Here is a 17,405-nt window from a genome sequence, read left to right on the forward strand (position 1 = left end):
GAAACATTAGATCATGCGCACTGTCCGCCACGTTGAATCTCCCAGGAAAAACAGGGAATTAATTCATGAATTTATTGATTTTATTTTCCATTGCAAGAAAATTCTAGTATAGCCTACAGATCACTTCACGGGAACATAACGTCTGCTTTTAATGGAAAGGGACAGCCCTATTCAGCAGTGACGTGTACGGAAGTAAACTTGCAAGCTCGAGTCTTGTGTGAATGGTGAGTACCCGGGACCCAGTTCCCTGGTTATGGGTATGCACTTTGTTGTACGTCGCTCTGGATAAGAGCGTCTGCCAAATGCCATTAATGTAATGTGATGTAATGTAACTTTCCCTTGACCATCGCACAGAGCGAAAGGGTCAAACACAGGTCGAAACCATCCCGTGTATATCCCAGGGTCTGCGTGAGAAAGGGGTATTAGAGAGGACTATTATGTTCCAAATGAGCTATTGTTTGTGTTTACAGCTTGAATGAGCTGTTATCAGCCAGCTCAGCAGGGGACTGGCAAGCAGTGCTGCAGGCCATTTCAATGGCCAAATTAAAACTACAGCAGCAATTCTGAAAGCGGCTTAGTATTGTCTCGTAAAATATCCATCCAAAGACAAAAGCTTTTAACCATGGCTCATTTGAAGAACTGGCCAAAAGTGAATCTTTTCCTTGGAACCATTTTAATATTTTACAGCTTTTTAGATAACCCCATCAATATACTGCATATAGCCAACAAATGTTAGACTGGAATTTGAGACCTGACCACCTGAGTTTCAAAGCTAATAGAAATTGATCATGAATGTTGCTGAATGCTGTTTTATGACCCACAAAGCATAATAAAACCGAAAAACCTTGCTATTAATATTTCCATTTAGATGCTGAGCTTTTGTTTGGCTTGTAATTGCAAACCATGACAACCGTGTTCTGGGGTGGAAGATGGGATCGCTACCTTCTGCAGGTCACCCTTGTGCAGCAGCTCCTGCTGCTGGGAGCTCAGCTCCTTCTTCTGGATCTCCAGCTGCATGTGAAGCTGCTGCACCTCCTCGCTCTTGTTCTCCAGCTCCTCTCTGAACTGCTCCAGCTGCTCCTCCAGATTGCTAATCTGAAGCAGACACAACATTACCTCGACAAGCCGTTTCAGTGATGTATAACAGAGGAACGGGACACATCGGAAACACGCTTTGTCACTGATAAGTATTCCAAATAAACATAGAGGAAAAAACATTCTGCTGTAATTTATACATTTTGGATGATTCAAGAATGAACAAGTGTCAAGTAAGCAGTACATTTTGTCAGTGAGAAGCCAGATAAAAGGGAAACTAAGCATTATTTTACCATGCCCAGCAATGACTGTAAAAACAAATACACTCTGTATCATACACATATTAGAGCTTATTTAGCTGATTATTACTCCCTGTTCCACATGATATTGTAATGTTGCGTCTCCACATGCAATGTATCCATGAATAAGCTACCTCCTTCTGCTTCCTGTCCAGAGCCTCTCTCTCTGTCTGCAGCTCCACCTCCAACGTAGTGTTCTGTGTAGCCTTTGCAGGTGGAGGCCGTTTCTCCTGCTCCACCTGGAAAACGCACATCGCAGAGCACTCCGCTGTCACAATAATAACCTTGACAAACGTTTGTGGGGATACTACCATAGCAGGGAGAATTAGCACGCGCACGCATGCACCGAATGCGCTTAAATATAGGCTTGCTGGACAGAAAAGCAGCATTGGCTCACCTGCAGCATCTCTGCGCTGGCGAGCAGGGCCTGCTCCACTTCCCGCACGCGCATTTCCAGCCGCTCGATTTCCTCGTTGCGATCCTGAACGTCTCTCTGCAGCTGTTCAGAGCGGAGCAGGAGCTCGCTGCACCAATCCGATTTCTCCTGCAGCTGCGTGGTCAGCTGATCCCTCTGGCGAATGCAAATGCATACCAAGGACAGCTTGAGGACACAAAAGTGTTTAGAGCGCAGCCACCCCATTGCCCACACGACGTATTACTTGCGTACGCACGATAGCAGTACACGTCTGTCATCTATGAGCGGATATAATGTTATGAGACTGAGGCAGAGATTCAATAATGGCAGCATCAAGCGTTTCCCCTGCATAGAGCCGCTGCCACAATGTTTTTGTTCCCCACTTGATGAAATGGAGCGAGGACTACGGATTGATATCTGTCAGTTTGTTCAGTTGAAGCACTGTAGTATTATGTGGCTGTCAAAAGGTGCTAGCTTACCCATATAACCTAGAAATGAATACTGAATACAAGCATCCACGAAATCACTACAGTCGGTGCAACAAAATAGGGATGACAGGTAACCATTTAACTTTTCAGACATAGGCTGGTCAGTGTAATCAGTGATGGCAGTGCAGTGAAAAACACGGCAGCGGTTCTGATTTAAAATCCAGCTATGTTACACAGCAGAGGATCTCTCCGTGAGCAAAATATAACATTGCGCACACAAATAATGTGTTCACTGGTCCTTAACTAAGCACCTTATAACAAATTAAGCCACATTACCAGCTATTTGGCTCACATCATAAACACAGCTAGTATACGTTAGCAAGCAATCTCGGCCTTGAGTATTGTAATGTTGCCTATGCTGATTATAACAATGACATTTATCGATTTGCAATGTTAGAGACTGTATTTGAATGATAATATCATGGTCTACCAGCTTGTTAATGCAAAAATGTAATCAGCAAATCCTGTGGCAGCAATGCAATGCATTCCTGTGTAATGGAATCTCAAGTAGTGTTGTTATGTCAGCCCACATACAGGACCTGGGTCCCGGGTATAATGACATTAAATTAGCATATTTTTCAGTAAAACATCTTCCTATTTGTTATGCATACATTCCAGACCTTGGTTAGCAGAAATCCAGAGCAAGCATAAACTATTTATGCTTGGCCAACAGATAAAACTGCTAATTTTAACATGTTTCTTGACATGAGTCTTTTTCTCCCAAGTGTTGCCTAGTGACCTTGTTTTTGCGAGCTACCACTATTCCCAGTATAGACGTGCACATACATTTCACTAGAAGATAATTTCTTTAACTCTCACAGCTACAACTATTATTCTGTATTTTGACTTAGTACTTTATATTTTACCTATGTTATTGATTAGGTGGGCGTTTTTCTTTTAAAGAACAAGGAGCTTCAATTTCAGTCCAACTGGTTTTAAATCACCTCCCTTGCCATTGTTCAGACCACACAACAATTCCTGCCCCGAGAGAAGTCACAGATTCTACATTGTGAACAGCTCATAATACGTTAATAAAAGTTATATAAAAGTTGCTCCTTTTGTGAGAAAACAATAATGGGAAAGCCACATTATGCTCCCAGTCCAGCAATAGGAAAGTTGAAGAGAAGCACAGTACCTCTTTGCCATATTGGCCGTTACTGGGCTGTTGCTTCTGTGAGTTCTTCAGTTGCTGTTCTAACTTCATTATCTCCTGCTGAAAGACATCTCTCTCATGCTCCCGGTCAACCGCCTGCTCCTGTTAAGTGACAGTAGCCAGCATTTTATTTTATTTTATTTTACAGTAGTTAGTGACCTTAGACCTTAAAAGAAAATTCCACCACAAAACATTTCATGCAATAAAATGGATAATGTAATAACTTTTATAATGTAATAACTGCCAGTTAAAATACCATGTGCCGGTTATTGTAATAAAAATCTTGAATGGTTAACATTAGAATTTTGCTTGTTAATGTAATAACCTATTACATTATTATCAACTGATAATGTGACAACATACCAAATTACTGTAAGTTTGATGAAGGCAAATGGTGCCTGTGGTGACCAAGGGTGGTCCAGTGGTAAAGGTCGCTCCAAATGTTTGAATCTGGTCGACTGCCGTTTGACATCGCCTATCTCTACCGTCTCGCCCACACTCTTACCATAGATGAGTTACAACAATAACCGACAAAGTGCACTACATTAACCACTCAATAACTGTATTACATTAGCCAGCAGTTATTACATTATAAAGGACACTGTTATTACAATAACTGTTTTTATCATAATAACCATTGCCACACCATAGGCATTTGATAATGCCTATTTGTTGGTATGTGCATGTAATATTACGTCATGACGTTCTTTTATGATGAAAAGATGATGTTCTTTTATGTTTTTCAATCACCCTGCCCAGGGCCTAGAGATGACAATAAGCCTAAAATGGCTAAATCTGGTTTTATTAGCTGCGTTTATTAGTGTCCACCGTCCTTTTAAATAAATAAATGCATACATCTTTGATTCTTCAATTAACCTTGTTCAAGTCCAGCTGCATGTGCTTCATGCTCTATTCCATTTTCATTTATGTATAAAAAAGACAGCAACCCAAGGTTTATTGCGTATCGAACACAAATTCAGGGGGAACGGCGCTCTTACGTCGAGGAATCTGCGGTTCTTCTCCAGCTGTTTCTCCAGAGCCTGGATCTGCTGCCTCAGGTCACTGCTCTCTGCCCTGTGGGCCTGCTCCAACTCCATCCCCCTGTTCACCTGCTCCTCCAGCTCGGCCTCCAGAGACTTCACCTGCCCCAGGAGGTCGCTGCTGTCCTTCTCCGCCTGTCGCTGCACCTCCACCTTCTCCTTCATCAGCTTCTCGGTCTCCTCCAGCAGGTCTGCAAGGCGGTGGAAGACAATTATACTCCCCCCTGGGCAGCTGCAGGGTCGGTTACCCGTCACCAACACCAGACTCACGTTCATTAACCACATTAGATTGATTAAAAAGGATGCTGAAAGAAAATGATGTTGGCTGTTAAAACACAAAAGGCCACCAAAATGGCCACCATAACTTGAAAATGCCTACATTTTAACCTATATTTACTGCAGTAACACAGTAATGCTAATGCAGTACATAAATTATGCCAGATTTAGTTTCAAAAAAGAAAAATTCGGACAGCATGAGGCAGTATGAGGCCAGACTTACTAAGGAAATAGTCACAACGTAAAACAGTTGCTACAGCATATCGTGGCCCTCTCTTGGTTGCAAATACCGACACATTAACGATCAATTTACCAAGACTTTCCATAAACAAATTCAATGCCCTCATTCACTATTTTGTGGCAGGAGGCACTCATACAATGGGGTCCCATGGCTTCCCCCATGCTGATGGATGACATAGGGATTTTGCGTGCTTGTTACCTCATTGTTATACTCTAATGAAACAAGAAGTGATGGAATTACATAATATAGTTCCTTAAGATTGAGATTAACTACAGTTAGTGACATTGTATTGCCAATTTTGGGCAATACAATTTTGTGGGCTCGTGGCTCAGGTACATGTTCTCCCCGCGTTTGTGTGGGTTTCCTCCGGGTACTCCGGTTTCCTCCCACAGTCCAAAGACATGCAGGTTAGGCTGATTGAAGAATCTAAATTGCCCGTAGGTATGAATGTGTGAGTGAATGGTGTGTGTGCCCTGCGATGGACTGGTGACCTTTCCAGGGTGTATTCCTGCTTTTCGCCCTATGTATGCTGGGATAGGCTCCAGCCCCCCTGCGACCCTGTTCAGGATAAACGGGTTAAGATAATGGATGGATGGATGATTTAAATCCAGTCTCCTTTCAAGAAAGTTATGCATCGGTTTGTTCATTTCCACTGTAGCCCACAAGGAAAACTGCTTTGACTGCAGAGGATGTGTGTACAGGACACCCTTCTGCGACATCTGTATGAGATACAGGCTATATCAATGCAAATTACTGCCAACTTTTAGGAGCTTAAAATATTATTTCTAGATGTAGAAATACGCATGAACACATTCAACTAGGCATTAAAAGTTGCAGAGTAACATCATTCCCAGAAAAAGTATTCTAATAGCTAGCTTGTTAAAAGTACTCATTTTGTATTTATTGCAACCATTGTGACCATGTAGCAAATGCTTTTGCGTCAGACAAGCCGTTCCTTTAGAAAATCTGGCCCAAGGAGTACCAGTGATGGCACAGCTGCGACAAGCCATTCAAATGGCCTTTCACATTATTTAGTCATTATTAAAATGTAAACATCAGTAAACTGCTGGAAAAGTTTAATCTGGCAAATCTTTCAGAAAAGGTTTATATGTGCTTTTTATTACTGGCACACTCTTTAAAAGGCAGCCACAACATCACTTCATTTCTTCATCATTGGATAATTGAAATGAACCCACTCCCAACTGTTTGTATCTTATAGTCACCATACCACCAACTCACAGTGCGAGTAAGGAGATCAAGCCCCACTTAGAAATTAGTGAAACACAGAATAAAAAGGGCAAAGACATTAGCAAAAAAGAAAAGAAAAGAAAAACTAAACTAACACAATCTCCATGTCAGTAAGCAGGCAAGTGAAGTGCCCTAACTGAGCAATCATCTTAACTGCATTGAAAATAGAAAATCAAAAAGATGGACATTAGCATTTCGGCCAGGAGGGAAATCAAAACTGATGAAGCTACAAGTAGAGATGATTGCTATTAGGAAAGCTTTGTGTAGAATGCTTAAAATGTATTATCATGCGAACAATAAATTAATTTACACCCATAAAACGTTGCAGGAACATGTAAACAAGCAAATAAAAGGCGTAGGCAGGGGTTAGCATGTGAGTAAGCTTATAGCAAGCAAGCTTTGAAAAAATGATGGACTTTTAATCAGTTGTATCTGCCACTTGATGAGAAATAATAAATACATCAATAAAGTGGCCATGCTCAAAGTGAACACACCTGCTTCAGGTGCTACATCGACTGCAGCTTCAACTAGCCCTAGAAGAGTGAAAAAGCACAGAAATTTAACATGCTCTTATTGTATAAGTCTCCAAGAAGGAGGGAAGCCGAGAGAGAGAGACATGATGGAGCACTTTGGGAATTATCGGTTACATGACTCACGTTACAAGATGCAGGAGGATTTTTAAAAGTTGGGGAGTTGCTGCTAAACACTCCTGAAATAAATCCCTCAATTGAACAGATTCAACCCCATTCACACGTCTTCACTATAGCATATATGGGTGGCTTTGCTGTGTAAGAAGAACACATTGCATTCACTCCACAGAAAAATTAGGCTACAATACACAGCATAACCTAGAACGGGGTCTGTATGGAGTAAAATACAGTTATTTATAAATGCAGTAAATATACTTTCAACATTGGTCAACATTTATATACTGTAAACAGTCAATTTGTATCAGAGCAAAATAATTGTGCAATGTAATTCAATTGAATTAAAGAATCAGTTCCCATTACATCTGGAAGTGACACTCTATTTTCCGGAATCAGTTTCCGGAATACTTACGCAGCTCACGCGACCCGGCGCCATCTTTCAAGGCGCCCTGTTGACGTCCCAGCAGCTCCCTCTCCTCCAGAACCTGCTGTCTCTCCTGCTCCAGCTCCTGAAGGCGGCTGTTGGTCACCTGCAGCTCCTGCTCCAGGTGCAGCTGCAAGCCCTGCTTTTCCTGAAGCTGCTGCTCCAACTCAGCCCTCTCCCCCGTATACCCGTCAATCAGACCTACGGGGCACCAAAACGTGTTTGGAAACAAACGCACATTATATTACATTAATGGCATTTGGCAGACGCTCTTATCCAGAATGTACAGTTGATTAGACTAAACAGGAGACAATCCTCCCCAGAAGCAATGCAGGGTTAAGGGCCTTGCTCAGGGGCCCAATGGCCGAACGGCTGTGCGGATCTTATTGTAGCTACACTGGGGATCGAACCACAGACCTTGCGGCGGCTAGTCATGTACCTTAACCACTATGCCACAGGCCGCCCCCACACAGGTAATGTCTAGACTGCTTATATCCATGGTGGTTGATTTTCTATATGGACCTTCCTAATCCTATTGCCTTGCTGATGGATATTTTTTCAGCTTTATGTTACACGCGTCTGGTCGTGGCTTATCTCTGCATGTCTTTGGAATTAGCTAGCCTTGCCCCATACAGGTGAGGCCATTTTCAATTAATCACTGCTGCTACTAGTATGTAAAACATGGGCTAGTAGTATCCTGTCTGATGCTCTGACGAAGGTTTCATGCTCAAACGCGTTAGCCAAGGCCACAACAAATGGTGTTCATGAGGTGACTTTTTTTCTATTTGGTGTGCCGCCATCTCCAGAGCCTTTTACTACGGTTTGTTGGCTCATTGAAAAGCTTATATCCATATTTTTGTAAGCACTGAAAGCATTCCAGATAACTGATTCACATACCTCTTGTGTGTGAACTATATTTTTAGATTAAACATTACAGAAGAGGCATTCACATCACAAATATTTTTTGCTGACTAAATTCATCCTATGCAAATCAGTAATGAATTTATCAACACTCAAATACCGTGAGATCGTAATCATATCATACAAAAGTGTGGCAATGTGTACAGTGTTTTGAGGGTATGAAAAAGGGTAGAAAGAACAACACAATCAAGTCCTTCTTTTGCAACAGATGTAGAAGCAATTGAAGTTAACTCAGGTTAAATTCAATTCAGTACTATTGCTATATCAACTTACCAGCTGCTAGGAATGTGTACCCACAGAGCATACATTACAAAAAGATAGAGACATCCTAGTTAATGCTTAAGCGTTCTATCTGACCTTAGTGAATATGCTACAGACCACAGGCTACTGTTTGTATTACTGTGAACGAATCCTCAGGCACGCATTCTCATATTCTCATATGACCACTCTGAAGTTCATCAATTCATATTGGAATAATCTACAAAATGGCTACTGCGCCAGTGAGCTGTGGCAATTCTTTCAGCAGGAACATTACTGCCAACAGTCCAGTCACTAAGACAGAAATGCATTTGCCCAAATGTAACTGGCCATCTTTATCTGACCAATCAAATTACAACCGTTTCCCTATAATATCAATGGCTGGGCAGGAAAGAAGCATAGCTACGCCAATGAGTGGCTGACCTTTTAGAGATTAGATGCCATCACAAGTTCCATGAAGGGCAGAGGGCAACGTAATAGCTCTGACCTATCCTCCTGCGACAGTTGAGTCACTCCAATCACTTATTTTTCACATTTTCTTTTTCTTTTCCTTGCTCCTGACCCAGAAATCAATCAAGAACCGCCATCTTAAAGGACATTCCAACTCTTAAATGTTCCTTCACAGAGCTAGAAGTAGAAGCTTGGAACTACCAAACCTGCCTATGAACAAGTAAATATGAGAGCATCCTTGCGGAAGTATTTTTTAGGAAAACGTGACCGATAAATGATCGACCAGTGGATTCACCTCCCCACGTCTGCCGTGTCTGCAACTGACGTAGCTTCAAACTGACATTTGAAGGAGCAAGGCTATTCACGTTTACCCATCTTCACTTCTTTTTCTAGCCTCTCCCAATGTGTGGAGCTCGGAGTGCAATTGGGAGTAAGGAAAAGGAAAAAAGAGGAGAAAAACAAGCGACTGTAATGAGCCCAGTGATTAGATGCTCCACACACCTTCTGCCCTGTGGAGCTCCAGGGCCAGCTCCTGGCGGGCCTTGGCCTCCTCACTCAGACTCTCCTGCAGCTCCTCTTGCCTCCTCAGCAGCTCCGCCATCTCCTCGCTGTATTTGAAGGACTCCCGCATCAGCTCCGTCTGAGTGACCCGCGCATGCTCCAGCTGAAACAGACACCAGAGAAATGTACTTATAATAACTATAATTACAATGACAATGACAATTTGTCATTTAGCTGGTGCTTTTATCTAACAACCCCCCCCCCCCCCCCCCCCCCTTGCTCAAGGGCCCAACAGCTGTGCGGATCGGGGCTTGAACCAGCAACCATCTGGGTCCCAGTCATGTACCTTAACCACTAGGCTATAGTCTGCTGTACAGAGATTCTGTCTGCTTTGCACCCAGAACATTCAATTCCTGAATCTCAAAAATACATTATTTAATTGCTGCAACACAGCAAGAGAAAAAGGCATAAATAATACAAGTCTCAGGAGATACCATGTCCCAAATTCTAGGTTGTTTGTCTTGGCATTGTTTCCTTGCAGATAGTTCAGTCCTCTGCTGACAAGAAATCAATAGCTTTTATTCTCAGTTCAGACGAAGAATTTACTGCTTGCAGCTACATTCAATTTATTTTTAGAATATTGTGGTCGACAGCACTACCATGTGGTTTGATTGGACTAATTCTTTATAGCTGACTATGCATATTTGTATACTGTCAAGTCATGCAAGTTAATTGCTTTGGCCAAATGTTCCTAAATCAAATTTCTGCAAGTATGGGGAGTATGCTACGGAGAGCTTGCTGCCCACAGACGGCTCTGCAGCACACAGTAACAACGACATCCAGATTATCGATGAGAAATTGGATCATTTTCTTCACTTGCTTGCGGCGGTGGTGAGAATCTTGTCACAGCAGCCTGCCCCCACTGAATGCATACAGCGAAAACACTGAACGTATAAAGATCAATACCACCCAAAAACCAGCTCCGCACAACCCCCATAAAGGACAAACGAAACCAAAGAACACAATACGCCCGTGAAAAACCCATTATATTCATTCAAAGGAGGAATATCCGCACCCATATCACAGCCTACCAAGCCTATTCCGTCGCATGCTATTACAAAGCATATCCTGCCCTTATTCAGAAGAGGCTATAACAAAATTAGGATTTGATAGTTAAAATTCAATTGAGCTGTCCAAAACATCAAATAAAAGCAAAGAGGCATTGGTGCCCTGTTTCACAAAGCAGGATTAAGGAGCTGTGTTCTGGGTTTTACATGAGTGGCTAGCATGGGGCATAGCAAATGTGGGGCCTGCATGTTCAAAGTTTATCATATGCAGCATAGCGATACCAGACGTCCAGTCTGTTTTACCAGATCCAGGAGTTCAACCAATCAAACCAGGGTTTCCCCTTCAACAATACATTAGGAGGGGCAGGCTGCCCCAGCTACTCTGTAGGTGTCTACTCTGTACACTCAAAAAAGTGAAAACATTAAGCATAAAGAGATGGGAGTGGCATACACAGGTCAGGGCCGGTCTGTGATTGTAGCATCATCACAAGCTCCCGCCCCGTCTGTGACCTGACCAGCCACCGCCTCCCTGGTCCGCGAATGCAGGAGCACCCCAACCTCCCTATGACTTGGTCTTGGGGTAAACAATGCAAACAATCCTACCAAATTTGGAAGGCCTTGACTTATCTGTGACGCAGATACGACACCAGTTGCTTTTATCAGTAATTTCATTTTAATATACTTGCAAAGCGGCAAGCCTCTCTGTGTTGAGCTTAGACTTTAACTTATCATTGTTGAGCCATTACAATGTGCTGCGCAAGGTTTTTTTGTTAAATTGCAAATTGGTCTTTTTGGAGTGTACCAAACGCTGTCGCACATGTTTGCTCATTTTCCTGAGAGTGCGCACTTCATTTTCCATGTAAGTTCACCTTCTCTTCCTTTCACTCCAGCCTTAACTCAAATAATTGTTTACATTAGAGATTACATTAGATTATAGATTACATGACTGAACTGCATGTCCTCCAGGCCACAGTCTCTGCAATTGTTTACTCCAAATGTGCACTAAACTCATATTTTACTCATAATGTCCCCTCCATGGCTCACAAAGTAAGCTTATTAGTAAAATTAGGTGGTGCAGTGCCTGGTTGCAGCAAAGACACCGCAGCCTGTAGGTCCTGGAGTCGAGTAACCCTGGATGAGAGGTTTATTTGTGCTCAAGAGGATATTCATTTTCACAGCCTGTCAGAAACACAGGTACATTTGTGCATGGCGGCCACACACTACATTTGTGCATGGCAGCCACATAATCTAATAGCAATTTATCACAATCAGACATAACAGCAGTACAGCAGAGTTATAAACCTACGGTGCCATTGAGGGTTGTGAGGGAATTGGGACAAAGCTTTCCTTTAGTCAGGCATGTCTACAGAACACTGAATGCTATAACCAAATCTATGACAAAATGGTAATCGTTCAAAACAGTCTAAAAGGATGTTTCAAGGGTATACTAACTATAAGCCATAGGACATATAAACTTGAGGGTCTGGTAGTAACTATGAAGCTTAGCTTTTAATAGTTAAACACTAGACTTGGAGTGGTCAGCTAGAATTGCACGACATCTAGTTATGATATAACTACATTGGTGGCTATCCAAATGAATGAATGAATAGTACTGTTAGCTAAGTAAGATTATTAGTTAGCAAAGTTACTGTACAAATATTATGCTTTATAAACTAGCGATGAAGACAAGCAACATGGTGTAGCCCTCTTCTGGACTAGTGTGTAGTCCTGCCATTTCATGACGGCTAAACTAAATAAATCAATATTTACAACATCCAATAAATTACTTCCCATTGCATGTAAGATCTGTGACAGAATACTGAAAATAGTTCTTGCCAGCTAGCTGTAGGTCAAACTGAACTGAGACAAGTTATAATTAGCTTTGTCACACCCTTGCGGTGAACACATAATACTACAGTGTGAAGAACAAACGAAGAAACAAACTGACAGAGACCGATCCATAGTCCCCCACCCCACCACACCCCCGTGTAGTTGTCTTGTTATTGTTCAAGCTGTTGCCCAATAGCTGTCTATTCTCTTTTATTCTGCTTATAAATGCACTAAATAAATGATGACTTGACTCGGAATGACACAAAGGCAGCTGTTTCTGATGCCTGCACGAAGGAAGCTGTTGAATAAACCTGACTAATCAGAAAAGTCAACTGTCCAATTACTTTTGGTCACCTAAAACGGAGGACCTATGTATTAAAAGAGACGTAATCCTACACATGATATGGATGTAAATACTCTCAAATTAAAGGTGACAGTCGGAACTTCAGAATGAACCTCATATTCATCATTTCATTTCAAATCCAATGTGCTGGCGTACAGAGCCAAAAGAACAGAATTATACCACTGTCCAAATACTTATGGACAGCACTGTATATATTGCACGATGTATCTTTCAATGGAAAACTTGTTAAAATGGACACTTTAGCCTAACAGAGAAGAGCTTTATAGTACTGACAATGCGCTTCAAATGTTTGCCTAAATGAGATGGAAGATTACAATACAGCCCTCAGGTGACCTAAATATTCTTTGTAGCATGTTGTGTGTTGCATTTCATTGCATACATCTGGATATGATTCTTTCAAATTTCACTATTTTAACACAATTATTGAATTTTTGAAATTACAGTGACCAGACACTTTAAGCAAATTAAACCCGTGATTTTACCACCCCATAACTGGAAAAAAAAAAAACGATTCTAAAGAGAACTGGAAGTCGAATAAAGCTCAAAAGGGAATGGAAGATAACGCGGTTTTTAATTATGTTACGCCCAGGACACATCCATGAATTAATTAAGCCACTCAGCCCAGCCCTTTTAGACGTTGCATCTTACTTTACGCTTGAGTTATCCACCATGAAATTAGCAAGTAAATGCACCCTAAATGCCCCTGCGTGTAGCACTTTAGACTATGTGCCAAGACAATGAAAACAGGGCCCTAAAACTTAATTTATCATAGTTATGTATGATAACTCCGACATGTTACAGATATCAGTACAGTAAGCTGAGTACATATATTCATGAAAACAGTTTGGTTCTTTACAGATAGGGAAGAGGTATGTACAATACATTAAAAATGAAGGCATTATGAAGAACAGGCCCAACAGCCTCAACCTTTTCTCAAGACGTGACTCAGAGCCTTGAGATTGCCAACACACTTTTTTTCTGTCACCTGCTGCAATTTTCTGAAAATAAAACCAGTAAGTTAAACTAGTAATCACATTTGTACGGCCTAAAAATTCACTCAATGCCACACTGCCTAAACAGTAAGAGTAGGACTGAATGCACATTTTCAGGAGCTTCTGATCATTTGACTGGAATGTTAGTACTGAGTGTATTGCAATAAAACTCAAACAGGCCTAGACATTTAGGGAGCAATATTTCCCTACTATACCTACAGGAGGAAAGACTAAAACAGTTTTGGAACCATCGACCATTCAATAATCTAGACACAGATCACATCACCACCATCTTGGTAAAGGGAAATAGAAAGCACAGAACACTTACTGTGTACGGTGGAGTAGGCAAGGAGATTTTTGACACAACCTTAAGCAAATGGCCATTCTTCTTGTGCTTAATATGAGAGATCTGAGTCTGAACCACAACTGCATTTTTCTCATTTAAAGACGAGGTAAAAGGAAATGGTCTTGGCAAAGGCACGCGTGATTCTACTTCATAGATGTCTTGATTCTCTCCTTGCACCCACATCTGCCCCAGATCATCGGATTTGCAGTGAGTTCTGTAGGAATCCATTGTGGGTGTTTTTTGTCTCCTGGGCTACCGGATTGAATCATTGGCTGAGGCCAGTGTCATTGCAGATGCCTTACGTGTCCAGGGTCTGGCACAGTGCAAAAAGCCAACATAGCAGATCCAAGCAACGGTCTCTACGGAACTGCCTTGGAAAATCCTTGAGCAAACACCACCGACTCAAAGACACGAATTGCAGCTGGTCCGGGGGAAAAATCGGGACGAATGCCAACAGCAAAAAGTGAAAAGCCCTTGTCGTAATTCCTGTTCATTAAACAGGTGTTCTTCCTGACATCCTGTACCGGTGGTAAAAGCGCATTCCAAAGTCCTGTGATAAAGGCTGAGCATTATGTCGCTTGCCGCCAGTCAGCACTCTCCATTGCTCCAGCAACCTTGTAAACAATTCCATGGCTCCAAGGCAACAGGTCTCTGGGAGAGCTCACAGCTTCGGTAATTACTTTACACAACATTCGTCAGCACCTGAATGCAGCAGGGAGATCAGAGGTCCTCATTTTCTGGTCAAACGGGAGAGCGGTGTTTGGGAAAACAGCAGCACGGAGGACTAAATAGTATTTCCTGAGCAGACTGCATTCAGGATGTGGACCTGCAGGAACAGGAGAAGGTGTGGCCTATACCCTCCAGCTAGAGTGGCAGGTAAGGCTGCTAGTGCACGCATGCGTGCGTGCACACACACACACACACACACACACACACACACACACACACACACACAAGCTGGTTTGACAGGATTTCTATTCCACGTCAATGGAGATTAAAAGAGTTGGGAGGGTGTGCTGACGGGTTTAAACCATCTCATATAATCACTGAAGGGCTCTCCCATTCAGCCCCTGTTGAAATATACAAGAAAGGGTCATGGTGTTAAACCAACCTGACCTCTGACCCCCATAGATCTAATGAACCATGAGGTTCCTCAAGGGAAGGGGCACTGCTCAGACCAAATCTCAAATCTGTACCTACAGAAGACTTTGTGAAAAGAAAAATAGAATTTAATTTTCAGTCTACACTGGTCTACAGTTACACATTTAAGCATCGCCAAATCCTCAAATTAAAGTTCGATTTGCACCTGTGTACGTCAAACCATTCTTACCACTAGCATTTTGGATTTTTTTATATATTCTTTTGTTGAACACCACACATGATTTTCTGAAAAAAACATTCACGTACAAACATCACCTGTATAACCTAAATTTAAAAAATATAAATCTGCTAAATATTAATCAGAACTACTACCAAATTTCTTTTAGAAAAAAAAAAAAAGTATTTTACAAACTACAAGAAGGTCCTCTATGGGGATGGATGATCAAATGTGGCAAAATAATAAATAAATAAATGAAAGAAATTAATTTATAAAATAATTAAGTAGGTGCAAAAACATTTCAAAATAAAATAGAGCAGCAAGCGCCAGTGAGCGGAATTGAAGGCTGAAAGCTGGAGCATTTTATTATGGATTTCAAGGCAGAAGAGATAAAAGAAGATAATGCTAAAGGAAGAGATTCCACGGTAATTCAAAGTTGTAATGGCAGTCGTAACGGTAGTTACAACCAGTCTTGCAAATTGGATTTGATGAATGAACCAACTACTTCAGAGCTGCACCTTCCTCTCACTTTCCATATTATTTCATATCTTTTGAAATAAAGCAGTAGGTACAGACATGCCTATAATAACATCAGATATTGGTATTTTAAGAATAGAGGTGAGTGGGCTGTTTATTATTTTTTTTCCAGGACAGACCTTTTATGAAACTGCAGATTAAGTTTGGAAGCCTACGCCATTTTGAAATTCCTGCTCACAATAGCTGTGGGTGGTTAGTGCAACATTGTCCTCAAGATAGCTTTTAGAGCACAAAGGAGTGACTGACACAGATATGCCAATTCGTTTCCCTCAGTACGAAGCAAAAAATGACTCACTCGCACACCATTCAGCCTTCCTTGGATGGATTTGCATGAAATATGATGTCTGTGTTCCAAATGGAGTCAGATAACCATATTTAGTTTCATTGCCACGCCAGACCTATAGGTCATTGTATCATAAGCCATGCCCAGCTGGAGGAATTCCCACCAAACTTCATATTTCCACTTATATGCGTCCCCAGATGATGTGTACTTGGTTTAATTTCTTTCCTTCGTTTGGCTTCTGACAAAAAATGCTCTGAGATTTGTACCACCTCCATACTGGTCATGATGGGGAGCCTCCCTCTTGATTCATTACCACATATTATGGGGGTAACATGAACAGAAAATAAGAAGCTATTTCCAAACTCCAGGGGTAGACAGAACGGCAGGAGGCTCAGGTATAACAGTTGCAGGTCAGGATTGTATATCGTCTCCCAAACAGTATCCTGTAGACAGAGCCCGTCACTGACGTACATGCAAAGCCCGCATACTCTGCTTTTCCCCTGAAGGCTTGCTTATGTCAGAGTGAACATTTGGGAATTTCTCGATCTCTATCAGGGATCAAAGGTTTCTGGATTGAACCACTTCTCCGTAGCAGAGGTCAGACACCTCCCCTCCAGCTTCTATCCCGTAATCGCTGCCACTGCGAAGTCTCTGACGAGGGATTCGAAGGAGTCTGCATCTCTGTACTGTCATATCAGAGAGACAGGCACGCGTCCCTAGTGCACTTTGGAAACGCCAGGTTGCTTTTCACCCATGTTAGTGCAGTTTCACACGTGGTGAGAACTTCATACAGGATCAACATCATCAGTGTCAAAAGTGTCGGAAATCACGGCATCCATCCCGGTTGACATCGAGCGGTGAAAACAAAGAACAAACGACACAGATGCACAGGCACCCGTGTCATCTGCAGCCCAGAACCACCAAACCCCATGAACTGTTCGTCGGCTAATGGCGCTCATGATGTTAGGGTGACTGAACTGGTTTGGAGTTTGTGTGCCTTGGCCCAATAAACAAGCAAAGCAAAATGAGTGCTGATCCACAAACAAAAAGGCCATTGGGAAAAACTCAAATTCTATCCAAAAAGAATCTATCCAGATGAACTTTAGTGGTTCAGTTTTAGAGCACATTTCTGAGATGATTTCAGTTTTGTGAAAACAGTTGTGGGAGTCATTGCAATTAAAAACATTTATCATAGAACCACTAGAGACCAACTGTGTTTATATTGTACAGGCAAATGCACAATTTTTTCAAATTACAAATGCTTTCAAATCA

The 17,405-nt window shown here is 41.9% G+C and overlaps 1 protein-coding gene across 5 annotated transcripts in view; it reads right to left on the bottom strand.

The window, feature by feature from the left end:
* akap9 (A kinase (PRKA) anchor protein 9) overlaps positions 1 to 17,405 on the bottom strand; it is a 64,804-nt gene that overhangs the window by 18,286 nt on the left and 29,113 nt on the right. For 3 of the 5 annotated variants that reach the window (XM_061254091.1, XM_061254089.1, XM_061254088.1), the window contains 8 exons: positions 9,397 to 9,559; positions 7,255 to 7,467; positions 6,690 to 6,728; positions 4,389 to 4,621; positions 3,373 to 3,492; positions 1,732 to 1,905; positions 1,469 to 1,573; positions 943 to 1,095 (listed from right to left, as the gene is read on the bottom strand). In XM_061254091.1, coding sequence (XP_061110075.1) covers positions 943 to 1,095; positions 1,469 to 1,573; positions 1,732 to 1,905; positions 3,373 to 3,492; positions 4,389 to 4,621; positions 6,690 to 6,728; positions 7,255 to 7,467; positions 9,397 to 9,559 — 1,200 coding nt within the window. The remainder of the gene's footprint in view (positions 1 to 942; positions 1,096 to 1,468; positions 1,574 to 1,731; positions 1,906 to 3,372; positions 3,493 to 4,388; positions 4,622 to 6,689; positions 6,729 to 7,254; positions 7,468 to 9,396; positions 9,560 to 17,405) is intronic. The other 2 variants (XM_061254092.1, XM_061254093.1) reach the window with 2 other exon arrangements.

This window comes from Conger conger, chromosome 9 (assembly GCF_963514075.1).
Source record: "Conger conger chromosome 9, fConCon1.1, whole genome shotgun sequence".
Classification (NCBI taxonomy): Eukaryota; Metazoa; Chordata; class Actinopteri; order Anguilliformes; family Congridae; genus Conger; species Conger conger.